The 15,286-nt window shown below is 31.5% G+C and overlaps 1 protein-coding gene across 1 annotated transcript; it reads left to right on the top strand.

Moving 5' to 3' along the window:
- Positions 1 to 280: 280 nt before the first annotated feature.
- LOC129976490 (isatin hydrolase-like) lies at positions 281 to 15,091 on the top strand. The gene is made up of 3 exons (XM_056090097.1): positions 281 to 571; positions 6,159 to 6,448; positions 14,341 to 15,091. The coding sequence occupies exons 1-3, from the start codon at positions 402 to 404 to the stop codon at positions 14,676 to 14,678; spliced, it is 798 nt and encodes a 265-aa protein (XP_055946072.1). The 5' UTR covers positions 281 to 401; the 3' UTR covers positions 14,679 to 15,091.
- Positions 15,092 to 15,286: the final 195 nt, after the last annotated feature.

Below are 15,286 nucleotides of genomic sequence, written 5' to 3'. Positions count from 1 at the left end.
TCAAACTTTCAGATATTATCACAATGACGGATTTCTAAATTAATTGCCAATTTATCTTATTAACTTAATTTTCAGTTCTTATCAATTTCTTCGTTATTTTTTTATATTATTTATAAGTTTGATGATTAGTTCTTCACAAAGTTCTTTGATATTCTTAATGCTTTTATTTAACACCAACGACTGAATAAGCCGCAACCTTGAAAATAATTATTTTTTATTATTAAATTAAATGTTTGGTCAAAATATTTATTTTTCAGTATTGGGGTCGATTCAAGAAGAGATAATTAAAAAAACTTGTTAAAAAATCATAAAGAAGTGAAACATAACTTTGTTTTGCAGCTTCAATTTCAGACAGATAGCTATCGCACAGACAACTGAGTTGAAATCTGTTTTGAATAAAAATGTTTCTGGTGCTAATATGTTCCTTGGTATATTCTCTGCATGCCTTCCCTTTACCTGTTAAATTGGTGGACATGACGCACACATTTGATGAAACCGTAATACATTATCCATTTGTTAACGGATTTCAGATGGAAACCGAAATGAATGGAACAGAATTAAATGGCGTATGGTAAGTTGATTATAGTTTTTTTTAACATCAGAATTAGTTTCGTAAATTTAAAAAAAAATAAAAATGGGAATAATTTCCCTGAAACTTTTTCGCATACTCTCCAATAGAGATAATATCCCCCACCTTCATAAGAACGCGAATGGTTTGCAAAGCATTGGCGGACAATAATTATAAAATATAGATCTTTGGCACGAACCTAGATCTATCTTGAGAACATGAGATAACTGATTTTTTTCAAAATTTGTTTAACTGATTTTGTTCAAAATTTGATAAGAATCTACATTTTATATACTAAACCTGTGTGCCAAATTTTATCTCTCTAGCTCTTTACATTTTGAAGTTATTATTGAGTTTACTTTTATTTGAACAACAAGAACTAAAGATTCCAATTGAAGGAATTTCGATCAACATTTGATAGTATCTATAAATTTAATATAAAAGTGTATATACCAAATTTCATCTATCTAGCTCAAAGTGTTTTTTAGTTATCGGGGTCATAGATATATAGACAGACATAATGCCGAAAATATGTTTTTAGAACTCGGTGAAGTTTGAAACGTGCAGATTTGTAAAAATCTCGAGTTTGAATTTTTTGAAGATTTTGAAGAAAAATGATTTGAAATAATAATTATCTTGAAAATGACTCTTATAGCATACTTTTTACATTTCATACTCGAGGTAAATATAGAGAAAATATTTACAATTTCATTGTGACAATGAAATCAATTGTTAAAAATTATTTTAATAAATCCTTTTAAAAATTATAGAAAAAAATGCCAAGAAATATTTTGATATATAATTAAATTGGTATTATTTAAAAAAAATCAGTTTTTAAAATGTTAAAATAGTGTAAAATTCAGTTTTGAACAATAATGTTTAATAGTTAGCACGAACTAGCAGCATTTTTAATTAATAAAAGTTTTAATTAAAAATTTTTAAAATTAAATTGCTGATAAATTATTCCATTACCCAAAGCATATCTTTTCCAAATTTGGTTGCTCTACATCAAACTGCCAATCCTGTACAGGGCTAACTATACACATTCATAATATAAAAGTGGGTCCAACATAGCTTTAAAACATATTAGAAAACTGCAAGCCTTTTAAAATAAACCGTTAATAGAAATAGTCAATGCTCCTTTGATCGTAAGGCATGAAGTAATACATAACTATCTCAAAATTGAAAGTGTTTCGGAATTTACCTTTTTTTAAAAAAAAACGATTTGTAACTAATTGTTATTAATTAACTGACTATACAAATTGTTCTCAGCTATTTAAATTTCAAGGAAAAGATTAAGTGCGGAACTGACACTGATGGATTTAAATATCCTGTGACCTTAGACAGTGATGATTACTCCTTCAATAAAATGTCAATTTGTTTTATATTTGAAAACTTTCTTAATTTTATTCTATATTTGAAAGGTTATTTTGGATGAATTTTTTCGTATTTTAGTTCTTTGTGAAAATATATATGTTTTATTTATATGTTTATTTATTATGATTTATCTCTATTGACATTCATGTTTGTCGAGCAGATAGCATGAAGTGTCGCTCGGTGTTTATAAACAATTTAATAATATACAAATATTTTTTTTAAATTTTTTTCACTTATACTTTTTACTGTGTTATTTATTTGACAAATGGAATAATAGCATTTTTTTAACATTCTTGTACTCGCTCCTATAATCCAGTAAACCTATACAGCCCCTTTTCTGAAATCCGCCAATGAGTACTGAATCATGCATTTGAATATTCCTCTTTTATAAACGATGACAAATCATCATCAGTCGATAAAAATCTGATGAATTAAATTATTTCAAAATTATTATTGTTCAGGCCTTAAAATGCTACAATCAGATAAACAAGTTTTATATTCAAAAGTTATAATAAAAAATTTCCAAATTTAAACATTTAAGACTTCCTAAAAAAAATTTAACAGAATTTTCCAAAATTACTTATTATTTTTAATTTACTTAAACGGAAATTGCTCATTTAAAATTAAATCGGAAGGAAAACAATTCCCGATTTGCGAATTTAATATTTATAATTATGATGTGCAGGTGAAAAAGTTAATTCTACGCAGTTCTCTGTTGCCGTCATTTCATGCATTTCTTATTTATAACTTTTCCTATTTTTTCTTTCGGTTTTGCTTATATCAAGCCAAATTTTTTGCAGCAGTTTGACTAAACAAAAACACTAACTGCGATGATATCGCGTTTTCTTTCTTTTTTTTTTCTTCTGGTGGCTCGCAAACGATTTTGATTGCCTTTTATCCATTTTGCATTGTTTTTGTTTTCTATATTTTTAGAATTATCGTTTTCATAACATTTTTTACCGCAAGCTCATTCATTGAGCTAGTTATTATTCGCTCTTATTCTTCGATAAATTTGGTATTTAATTTTTATTTGAGAAAAAAAAATTGACCGTCTATGTTTTTCGATTATTTAGAGTTTCTTATTATTACTTTTTAGCTGCGAATTACCCTAGACTTATTTTTATAATATGGTATGACGTATCTACATATTAAAAGGACTCGCTACCCTGAGAATTTCGGAAAATCGATGTATATATCGATTTTTCCAATTTTGAATGAAAAATGATCCTTGAACCTTTGACTTATTACTCTGAAACTTTCAAAATAACCGGACAAGTATTTAGTGAAATATGGAATTATTTTATCTAACACGATTTCAGTTGCCACGCCGACTTCCAGGGTTTACATCAAATATATTTCATGTGTAAGTAGCCAAGCCGCTTCATTTTTTCCATGAAATAAAAAGCAGGACATTTGTTTAATACTGTAACGATTACATCTTTGTTTATAATTTTAATTCTTTCGCTTTTCTTGTCGCTTGAATTTCTCACTGGTTATTATAATCATCTTCGAAATTACTAATTTCATTCTAGTCAAGAATTTTTGCTGAGTTCTAATACATATTTGATAAACAGAAATACAGATCATTTAATAAATATTTTGTCGAAAAAAATTTCACCGAACAAAAAAAAAAGTGAAAATTTCCTAATTGCTTCTAATAATCTATATAGATGATAATAGTCATTAATAAATATGATAATAATATGTATTAATAAAATTTATATCTTAGGACTTAAAAGTGCTACATCATTGTTCTAAGAAAAAAAAACAGCTTGATACAAACTGTTTCTTATTACAACTTTTATTAAGTTGAATTCTACAAAGCTGTTTATTTCAGTTTGCTTTTTTTCAAAATTCTGTTTGCTACAAAAAGTAAAAAGTCAATCGCATTTTATTGTAATTGAATGAAACTTTTTCTGCTCACTCTTTAATGTATGCTTCATAGATTTGTAAAAATTTTGATTAGAACTTTTTCTAAAAATGTCCAAAGTGAAAAAAATCCCATATTTTCCAAAAAGTTTCACGAAATTTCGATCAACTTTTTTTCCTCAGAAACTAATAAAGATATCAAAGATCCGATCCTTGGTTCTGTTAAATACATAGTGAGGCCCCCTTTGAAAAAATTTGGGGAAAAAATATTGAAAATTGTACGAGAAGAAGCATTTAAAAAAAAGATTGATATTTTTTAAAATTTAAATATATAAATTTGTAACTTTTAAAACTGAAAAATATTTTAAAATTTTAAGTTCCAACACAATTAATATCTATCTATCACAAAATTTGAAAAAAATTATTGGAAATAGTGGAAAAAAATGTTTTGGGTACCAAATCCTCTTAAAATTGAATAATGCAGAACGTATTTAACTTAGATTTGGATTGATACTTCAAATGTTGATTTCATATTTTTGAAAGTAATTTCTCGATACTTTTTTTAGAAGAATAATCTTTCATCAAAAATATTTTGACCGATAGAATCTTCAAGAAATTGATAACATAGATTATTTTTGCAATTTTTTTTTATTATTCTGCGCAGCTATGAACATCTTATATCAACGATATCTTGTTTGTGAAAGAATTTCAGTAAAATTTAAATAATGAATAAATTAAATAAATATTTTTTAAATTTCTCCATTTTTTTTTCTTTTACTTATTTGTAAAGAATTTTTTTATTGTTTACCTCCATAATTAATATAAACAGATTTACTCATTTCATCCAGCCGATTCAAAAGCTTTCAACAATCGTTATCAGACCGATGACATGATTTAAGTGCTCTCTGATACATGATAGTGCAGAAACAGGATGTTTTACGTTTCAGTTTTGCAATCAACTCTGCCAATTAATGGCATTTCTTTCTTTCTTTTTTTTTTGTCAGAATGATAATTAATTTTAGAATTTAAAATAGGTCTAGGTGCTGACGTTTTAAAATTGTATTAAAAATATGTACAGAACCATAATTGCATTAATTTGCAAAATGACGTCAATTTTTTCCACTTTTTTTTTTTTTTTTTTTTTTTTGCATCCGGAGTTTAAATTCGATTTGCCAATACTATTTGCCGTTGTAATTGCAACGGATACGTAATAAAAATTAATTGACGAATGAAAATTTTTAAAAAACGAGATTGTTTTCTCATTTAGTTTCACATAAGAATGCAATTTATTAACGTGTATTCAGTAATATTTTGTTTAGATGTTAAGGAAAAAATCTCTAAAAATGTCCAAAACTACTTTTCTCTTAACAAAAGCCTATATTTTTATTTTGTAATTCCGAGGCTTTTTGACTATAACTAGGAAAACTTCAATTCAGAGAGAATGTTTTTATGTTAAATTAAAATCCAAAAACTTATACATCCAGTAATGCCGATTAAAACGCCATTTTTTATTTCTCTGATTTACATTGTTTTTACTTACTCGCATGCGATACAATGACTTTGAAATAAAAATTAATGCAAAAGAAGTTTTTACATTAAAGGTATACATGAAAGGATTTTATTCAAAAATAATGCCACCTATATCAAATAAATATTTGTTACATAATGTATAACTAGAGCGCACTGTTACACCATTTGTAAGAATTTTGTAAAAAATATGAAGTTGAGAGCTGTACTTCGACACAAGCAAGTGCACGACGCGATAAATAAAAAAGCTAGAAGTTGCAAAAAATTTGCTTTTCATCCAAAAATATAGTCTACTTAATACGACGAAACAAGTATCGTGATTGTCGTAGCATTCGAATTCGAGATTTTTATGAATCTTTACATATCATAGCTCTCTGAGCTGGAAAACACACACTTTCGGGGTTACATATATCTGTTCGTCCGTGAACATGATAATTCACAAACCCTTTCATCGGGATGGAAGAAATTGGTAGTGCTCTTCGTAAAAAATATTTGGAATTCTATTAAGTTTTGAGCGAAATCCACTAGCAGAAAATTTCTCTGTCTGAATGCAAATGAACACAATAAGTAGAAAATGCAAATAGACGGATAAAATCTGATATATTATTTTAATATCTAATTTTAACAAGAGAATTCTTCAACAACAACAGTTAACTTCAATTAACAACGTATTCTTCTGTGATTATAAACAACCAACAGATGAAAAAATACCCATTAGATACAAAAAGACACATTTATGACACCGAAAAATGTACAGGCCTTTCTTAAATAAAATAATTTATCATGACAAACTAATGGCACTTGTTTTACTTTCCAGGATACTGACAGAAAAATATTCATCATCCATTCATGTTGGCACCCACATGGACGCTCCTCTACATTTTATTCCAGATGGACTCGCGGTGGATCAAATTCCAATAAACCATTTTTTTGCTCCGGCAGCGGTGATAGACATTACTGAGAAAGCCGAACTTGATCCAGATGCAGAAGTCACTGTGGAAGATCTCCTCAACTGGGAATGCCTCACTGAACAAAGCCTGAATGGGACCATCGTTCTCCTGAAATCAGGCTGGGGAAAGAGATGGAACGATGAAATTGCTTTTTTAGGTATATAAAATATAGAACTTTTATTTATGATGCTCGGAAGTCTTTGGATAAAGGATGGAAAGCAGGCACTGCTGGACTTAAACTTGATGCAGTACTAAACTAGAAGATATATAGGACTCTTTATTACGAGTCCATTTAATAGTACACTTAGTATATATGACACATGGTAATTTGAATAGCTGTTTTTGCATTCCTCAAGAAACTGGAGATCTTAAGCTATAGTTTGCATAGCAATACCCAAATTCGCCAATGCAAAGAGGGCCATATAAAGCCCTGTAAGGGATCTTAACCTCGTAACCTTTTTTTCCCTCCCCAAACTAAAATTAGATATTTTTTTTATTGATTTAATCTCTATATAATCAGATTTTAGTATCAAATTTTGATAAATGTAACAAAACTATAAATTGCGGATAACTTTTAAGAGAGATCGGTTTATTATATCACGTATGAAAAATTCAAAATTTAAATTTAAAAGTAATTTTATAGTAATAGTAAATAAATAGAATCTATATACTATTTAATAAAAGAATAGATTATTTTTTAAATTTATAAAGCAGCATACATTTTAGAAGGACGTTTAATGATTTATAAAGCAGCATACGTTTATAAAGCAAAGTAATATAGATCTCAAAAAGGTGAGTAATTAGAATTATAAATAGAATAATATTCAAAAATTAAAATGATTTAATTTGAATAAGTTCAAGTTCAAGGCTTTTTTTGTAAATTCAATGAACATAAAAATTAAATTATTCTGAAAATACTACAAACACATTTTGAAGTTTCAGGGCTTTCTCAAAATAACTGGGCTTTAAATTTAAAAAAAAATAGAATTAGGAATTGATTAGATCGTAAATTTTAAAAATTAGAATTAGTTGGAAATATTGCACGATATTTTGTTATTTCTTCTCAACATATAGATAATTGGAAGTCTGATTTATGGGAGAGTTTGGACATGGTAGACTTATTTGATCAAAATAATTTTAGTAAGGATCGAAAATATCTTCTCAATATTTTAATTGCCAAAAAATTGGTAAAATGAATTGGTAAGAAACGGCTACCTACCATCTTGGTCATTTATCACATTTCAGTTGGTTAATAATACCAAACAAAACACTCATATGATATTAACAGAAAAATAAGAAAAAAAAATTAATTTGAAAACATCTATACTGTAGTTGTTTTAGTGATGTACATTTAAGTAATTTCACGCACTTCTGTTTACTTCACACGGAGTGTGTGATAGGAAATTATAGATTTATTTTGATAAAATAAAGTTTATTGCTTTACGAAATTGGATACTTAAAAGCTAATGCATATAGATTATAATAAACAGGTAGAAAGATATTTTAAAAATTAATGAAAAACACTCGATTTGCACCCATTTTTTGGACTTTTTAACCTTATGCTGGAATGGAAGTAATGGTCATCAATTTTATCATTTTCTCCTTCACTATATTTTTTTTATCACGTCGTAACTTTTCAGCGGTAATATAGCAATATAAAGGGGGGGGGACTTAGTTTTTTTGCCTCCTAGTTTATATTTTCACTCACCAAAGTATATCTATACTAAATATGGAAATTGTAGACAGCTAATAGATACATACATTTGTTTAGAGAGAATATATTTCTATTATTTTAATGGATACATTTTGTAATATTTTGCATATTAAAAAGAGATTAGATTTTGGATTTGGATTTTTTTGGATTTTATTGGCACAAGAGCCATGGTATTGACTAAGCTGCGCCAAACTGTATTTATTTTAGGATTTAAAATATAATTTCAACTTTAAAAAGCAATGTAAAAAAAAAAAAAAAAAAAAAAAAAGAATGAAAAAGATGAAGATTACTTAAATATGGGGGTAAAAACCTACTGATTTCAAAAAAACAAAAAGATTGGCATGTGGTATTCTATCAAGCAAATGTGAAAATGTGGAGTTGTTAAAATGATATAAACGTTGAGTACTAAAATTTGGACATTCACTGAGAATATGGTAAACAGACATGGTGCAATTGCATTGAGAGCACATTGGTGCCGCTTCTCCAAAAAGTAGATGGCGATGGGTGAATCTGGTATGACCTATCCGCAAACGGGTTAAGATAGTGTCTGCTTTTCTATTTGGAAGGCATGGCCAATGTTCAACACGAGGTTTAACACTATGAAGTTTGTTTTCAGTTAACAGATCCCATTGAGTCTGCCATTTTGAGAGGTAGAGCAAAGTTATGTGTTTTTTTAAATCACTCACAGGGATACTAATATTTGCTGTAGAAGTAGCCGATTTGGCGGCACTGTCCGCCTTCTCGTTGCCCCCAATACCTACATGAGAAGGCACCCAACATAATAAAATAGTAAATCCACGAGAGGAAAGTCTATTAAATAGGTTTAAAATCTTTAAGACCAAAGGATGATTTTTTGAATGATAATGAGATGATTTTAGAGACTGTAAAACACTTAATGAATCGGTGTAAATTATATATTTATCTTGCAGACTGTCGGATATTTTTTCTAGGGCAAAAAGAACAGCACTTATCTCTGCTGTGAAAACTGAACAAGAAGCATTGATTTTAAACGAAAAGACTGCGTTTTGGAAAACCACAGCAAATGAGACACTATCACATGTTTTTGATCCATCTGTGTATATTGCAATATAATCATTATAGTGATGCCTATGTTCATTAAAAATTTTTCTATAAATAGAATCTGAAGTGTCAGATTTGGTAAACCCTTCAAATGGATTTAAGTATTGTATATTGGGAATTGCCCATGGAGGAAAAATGTTGTCCAGTTGGGGTGTTGCCTGCAGGTGAAGTAGATTTAGGTCCTTGAGAATATTATGAATTCTAGTAAAATATACAGGTATAAAAAATTTTCGTGCTTCTTGTATTCGAGTTAAGAATGGCCGGAGTTTAAAATTATGAAAAGGATGTTGTGTATTTGATTCAATTCTAAAATAATAGTGCAGAGATAGTATTTCTCGCCTAAATTCAAGGGAAGTCTCAAAGCAATCAACATATAGGCTCTGAACTGGAGAGGTCCTAAAGGCTCCTGAGCATAGTCTCAGAGCATTATGGTGAACAGGGTCCAATTTCTGTAGAACTGTTTTTCTGGCTGACCCGTAAATAACACAACCATAATCGAGCTTGGATAGAACGAGAGCTTTGTATATTTTAAGCATGGATGGTCGATCTGCTCCCCAAGCCGTAGTTGACAAAACTTTTATTATGTTTAATGCTTTTTCACATTTTTTACGCAATATTTTTACGTGAGGGAGAAAAGTAAGCTTCTTATCAAAGGTAATACCTAGAAATTTAACTTCATTTTTGAATGGTATAATTATTTCATTTAGTTTTATTTCAGGATCCATGTGTAGATTTCTTTTTCGACAAAAGTGGATACCAGTAGTTTTTGAAGCCGAAATGGTAAAAATATTGGCATTGCACCATTGTGTTATATTATTTACAGCAGTCTGCAACTGTCTCTCTATAAAATTCATGTGCATCCCTGTACAGGAGATGTACAGGTCGTCAACATATAAGTAACCTTTCACAGAAGGGGGAAGTTGTTTTAAAATATTATTAATTTTTAAAATAAAAAGAGTCACACTTAAAATACTACCTTGAGGAACTCCCTCTTCCTGAATAAAATAATCAGAGTATTCAGATTCTACTTTAACACGAAACTTCCTCAATTTTAAAAAATTTTGAATAAAAATGGGTAAGTTGCCCCTTAATCCGTGGTCATGTAAATCCTTTAAAATACCGAATCTCCAAGTCCGATCATACGCTTTTTCAATGTCAAAAAATATCGCAACCAGATGTTTCCTTTGTAAAAAGGCCAGACGAATATCGGTTTCTAATGCGAGTAGGTTATCAAGAGTACACCGAGATTTCCTAAAACCACTTTGATGAGGATGAAGGAAATGATTAGTCTCCAAATGGTAAACGAGTCTTCGATTAATCATTTTTTCTAAGAGCTTACACATACAACATGTTAAAGCAATTGGACGGTAATTTTCTGGGTTTTTAGGATCTTTTCCAGGTTTTAATATCGGGATTACTATAGCTTGCTGCCAGAGAGTAGGGAAGTACTGCTCATTCCAAATACGGTTGTACAATAACAGTAAAGCTTTTTGGGATTCGACTGTCAAATTTTTAATCATGGAATAGTTAATATTGTCGGGCCCCGGTGAAGAGTCACGGGCACTGGCGAGACATGACTGAAATTCGGAGAAAGTAAAATTGCAATTATAGGGTAAATCAGCTCGAGAATAAAATTTTAGTTTTTGATCTTCAGCTTTTCTTTTATAATTTAAAATTGGAAGAGGATAATTCTGGCTGCTAGATGTAAGTGCCAAGGTCGAAGCAATAGAATTTGCTATGTCTTTAGTGGATGATAATGTTACTCCATTATGAATTAAAAAAGAAGTGTAGCTTGATGTAGAAATACCCGATGCCCTCTTTACCTTTTTCCATAGCTCATGGCTTGAAATCTTAGAGCTGATACTGGATACAAACTTTTGCCATGAAAGCCTTCGTTTTCGACGTTGTATTCTCCTCGAAACTGCTCTAGTCTTTTTAAAATAAATAAAGTTCGACGCTGTTGGATATCTTCGGAAGATGCCCCATGCTTTCCGTTGTGCTTTGTATGCTTGTTTGCATTCGTCGTCCCACCAAGGTTTGTTTTGCTTTTTTCGTTTACCGGATGATTTCGGGATTGAATTATTTGCTGCCTCAATTATAACATCAACTATATAATCTAGTGCATCATCTATGGTGGAGGATTGGATTATATCGGGTTGTATATTAGCTAAAATGGTGAATTTTTGCCAATTTGCTGCATTTAGGATGTATTTGGATGGATGGGAGTGATTGTTCGGGTTGCACCTATTGTCTGAGGCAATCAGAGGGAAATGGTCACTATTATACAAGTCATTATCAACTGTTAAATTAAAGAATGGCAAAAGAGATGGAGAGCAAACTGCTAAATCAACTGAATGAAAGGTTCTTGTAGGGAGATGAAAATGAGTCTTTTCATCTGAATTTAATAGGCATAAATTGTGGTCTGTAAGTAGTTGCTCAATTTGCAAACCACGGGGATTGGAATCGGGACTACCCCAAAAAGGACTATGGCCATTGAAATCGCCCAAAATTATGAATGGTGACGGAAGCTGTGAAATAAGATTATTGAGTTCAGATTGAATAACACGTTCATTTGGAGGTAAGTAAAGGCTGCAAACAGTAATCAGAGAATGCATCTGGATTTGAATAGCAACAGCTTGCAGATTTGTGTTCAGGTTAATAGGCATTGAGGGAACGTGGTCAGCTGCAAGGATAGCAACGCCACCTGAAGTTCGATTATGAATATAATGTTTGGAGAACATTTTATAATATCGGATATTGTGTTTATCCGTCTTGAGGTATGTTTCTTGGAGAGCAATACAGGCGGGATTATGTTTGTTGATGAGATCTTTAAGTTCTGATGATTTATTTAGGAAACCACGACAATTCCAGGAAATAAGAGTGGCCATGACGACAAGCACTGAAGGAAAAGAAAAAGGAAAGCCGCCTAAAGGAAAAAAAAAAAAAAAAAAAAAAAAAAAAAAACTAGGAAGATAAATCTTTATCTTCAGCGTCGCTAACGGACATATCATCATCAGATGGATGGACTTTAAGCAGGGCATCAGTATCATCTTTGACACTGTTAGTTTTTCCGTCTGTTTTATCAGGAGGAATTTTTAAAAAGTCTTCTTTTGTCAGGGGACCGCTTCGAGAAGGGCTAGAACTATCTTGTCCTCTCTTTGCGGCAAGAGCTCGCGCACGTTTAGCTGAGTGTTTTTCTTTAAGTTTTGGAGCCAGATCACTATCTTTCTCGTGCTTTCTAGAATCACGAGCGTTTTTGACACGAGATTTCACAGTTGAATCCTTCTCCGAGAATGAAGATGTTTTCGGAATAGATGCAATTTGTAGTGACGTTATTTCCATATTTAATGAAGTTGTCTCAGGAGGTGCTATTGCAGTATTTTGAGGGTCATTATTGCCAACTGAGGTAGAGGTAGAAGGTCGTTGATCTATTTGCCTAACAGGCTGGTTTGAAATGGTTTGACAAGTGGGAGCAGATGATGAAGCTTTCTCAAATGCTTTTTTTATTTCGAGCAGAGCTAACCAGTCACTTCGTTTTATGGTTACCATATCGTTATTAGCGGTTTGGGTTATGTTCATTAGGGGAGTGCCTATAGCAGTTGCATTAGTTTGAGAATTTTGCTGACTTGTTTGTGCTGAAGGTATAATATTGGTTGTTAGAGCTTCCGAGAAAGAGACACCTGGTTTGGGCATTCTGTCCATTACAATTTTCCTAGCTTCGGGAAAAGATATGTTTTTTGTAATTTTTATTGTTTGTATTTCTTTTTCTATTTTAAATTTTGGACATGATCTGAAATAAGATGGATGTTCGCCATTGCAGTTTGAGCATTTCGGCGTTAGAGCAGAGCAGTTATCACTTTTATGATCTGGGAGAGAGCAACGGGCACAAATTTCTCTGGTCCCTTTGCAAGCTGTTATTGTGTGTCCGAATTTCTGGCATTTGAAGCAACGGAGTGGATTTGGGATATATGGCTTAACTGGACAGATTATGTAGGCTATTTGCACAGATTTTGGTAAGACTGGTGTATTAAAAGTTAAGATCAGATGTTTGGTAGGAATTTTTTGGTTATTTTTCTTGATACTTATTCTTTGAACATCAATTACTTTCTGTTCTCTCAAGTTTTCCAAAATGTCTGCTTCAAGGTCTCTCTGGAACTCTTTCTCCGAGATTACACCCTTGGTTTGGTTAAGTGAACGGTGTGCAGTAACAGTGACGGGTATTTCTCCAATTTGCTTCAATTTCATTATGTTTTGAGATTGCTGTTTGTTTTTTATTTCAATTAACAGATTCCCGTTGTTTAATTTTTTGATAGTTTTTACTTCACCTACAATTCCAATAATTGCTTTATGTATCAACAGTGGAGATACTTTTTTCAATGAACTTTGTTCAGATGCAATAACGAAAAATTTAAAATAAGCATTACAATCAGTATAAACATTAAGAGCCATGCGACATTTGAGAAGATTCAGGCTCCAACGGCACCACCCACCACGGAGCCCTACAAGGGATGGTAGTTACCGGCTTTGGTGATTGCCAACCTCGGCACTTGCCATGATGCTAGTCAGAACCTATACGCTGGGAGTCACTCCCGGGGACAGTGACCACCCTTAACGCCAAGCCCAAGGAGTGACCCCTTCGCTTGATCCCCTTAAGCAGACCAGTTATGTGCCTGGGATACCGGCCGATTGATACATCGGAGACCGAAATGTACCACCCGTCTAATGGGTTGCCACGCACGGCCAACACGTGGGGTTTTGGCTGTCCATGAGAAGCAAGAAGCAAACAGAGCGGCAACCGCTTCTCATGGAGAGCTCCCTCGCTTACCGTCGAGGGATGGAAGGATGAAGTATAGAGAAGGGCAGGGGGGAATAAGAAGAGAGAAAAGGGGGGAAGGGGAGAGGAAAAGATTAAAAGATCCCTGGGTACCTCGGGATTGGGACACCCGTACCCACCTAAAGAAGGTGGGCCCCTGAGGGGTAAAAAGAGATTAAGACTATTAAGATTTTTTTAATGAATTTCAATTAAATCGCCTTTTTTCATTAATTTGGCAATCCTTTTATCTGCTATCTACTAGATTACTGAGAGTCTTTTGTGCCTTCCATTAGAATTTAGTACTGCTAAGAATTCTGAAAACGTATACATTCTTTTACTATTACTGGACGTTCCTTTATAATTTCGTTACTGAATATTGTATGATCTTTCATAGTTTAATACAACTTTGCATTTTGATTACATTTTGCATGTTCTTTCTTAGGTACATCTGACGGCCATCTGTCGAACTCCCATTTTCCAGGATTCTCAGCAGAGGCAGCTATTTTTTTGGTTCAAAATAGAACCATCTATGGCGTGGGAACAGATACCATTTCTTTTGACAAGGGATCATCGAAAACTTTTCCAGCTCATCAAATCTTGTTGCGACATGGCATTTTTGGTCTTGAGAACGTAGCAAATGTAGAACAGATTCCGATCTACGGAGCTCAACTTTATGTGATGCCCATGAAGATAGGCAAAGCAAGTGGAGCTCCAACGAGAATAATTGCTTCATACATTGCTCCAAAAATAGTTCAGGATATTCCATCATCTAAAAAATAGGAACATTATGATTTTCCTTTCCGGCGCTTTGAAAGAAACTTTGAATCTAACAATTATGTGCTCGGTGTTATTGAAATTTCATAAAATCTTTTCGTTGTAAAAAATGTGAGGAGAAAAATACCTAATATATTATTGTTATACCATAATTTTTTTGAAATTTTAGAACAATCTTTCCTTTTGTCATAGGAAATCAAGACTTTCCTGACCCAGTGCTTTGAAAAAAATCTTTGAATAGAAAAAATTATTGATGTGCTTTCTGAAATTTCATAAAAATCCTTTAAGTAGGAGAAGAAATGGCGCGAAAAAAAATTCGTTGTGTGTTAATGATATATCATAATATTTTGAAATTTCTGAGAAATCTCTTATTTTGTCATAGGTGTAGAAGTAAATATCAATAAACATAGATATATATATATAGGCATATAAATAAATATCAATAAATATATGGTATATATTTATTTATATACCATAGGTATATAAATAAATATTAAAAATAGGTATATAGATATACTATAATAAATATTTGTCAAAGATATATAAATTAAGAGATATAGGTATATAAAATAACTTAATTTGTCCAAAATAATATCAAAGAAAAATAAATTGAA

The sequence above is a fragment of the Argiope bruennichi genome, chromosome 7 (genome assembly GCF_947563725.1).
Source record: "Argiope bruennichi chromosome 7, qqArgBrue1.1, whole genome shotgun sequence".
NCBI classification, from domain to species: Eukaryota; Metazoa; Arthropoda; class Arachnida; order Araneae; family Araneidae; genus Argiope; species Argiope bruennichi.
The sequence above is the reverse complement of the archived record's forward strand: the minus strand, read 5'-3'. Positions and strand labels throughout refer to the sequence as shown.

Bases quoted from the DNA above. Each gene is read 5' to 3' on its own strand.
- LOC129976490 (XM_056090097.1), top strand. From the start codon at position 402: ATGTTTCTGGTGCTAATATGTTCCTTGGTATATTCTCTGCATGCCTTC. The intron at 572-6,158 runs GTAAGTTGATTA...TTTACTTTCCAG, and splicing joins ACAGAATTAAATGGCGTATG to GATACTGACAGAAAAATATT. The intron at 6,449-14,340 runs GTATATAAAATA...GTTCTTTCTTAG, and splicing joins CGATGAAATTGCTTTTTTAG to GTACATCTGACGGCCATCTG.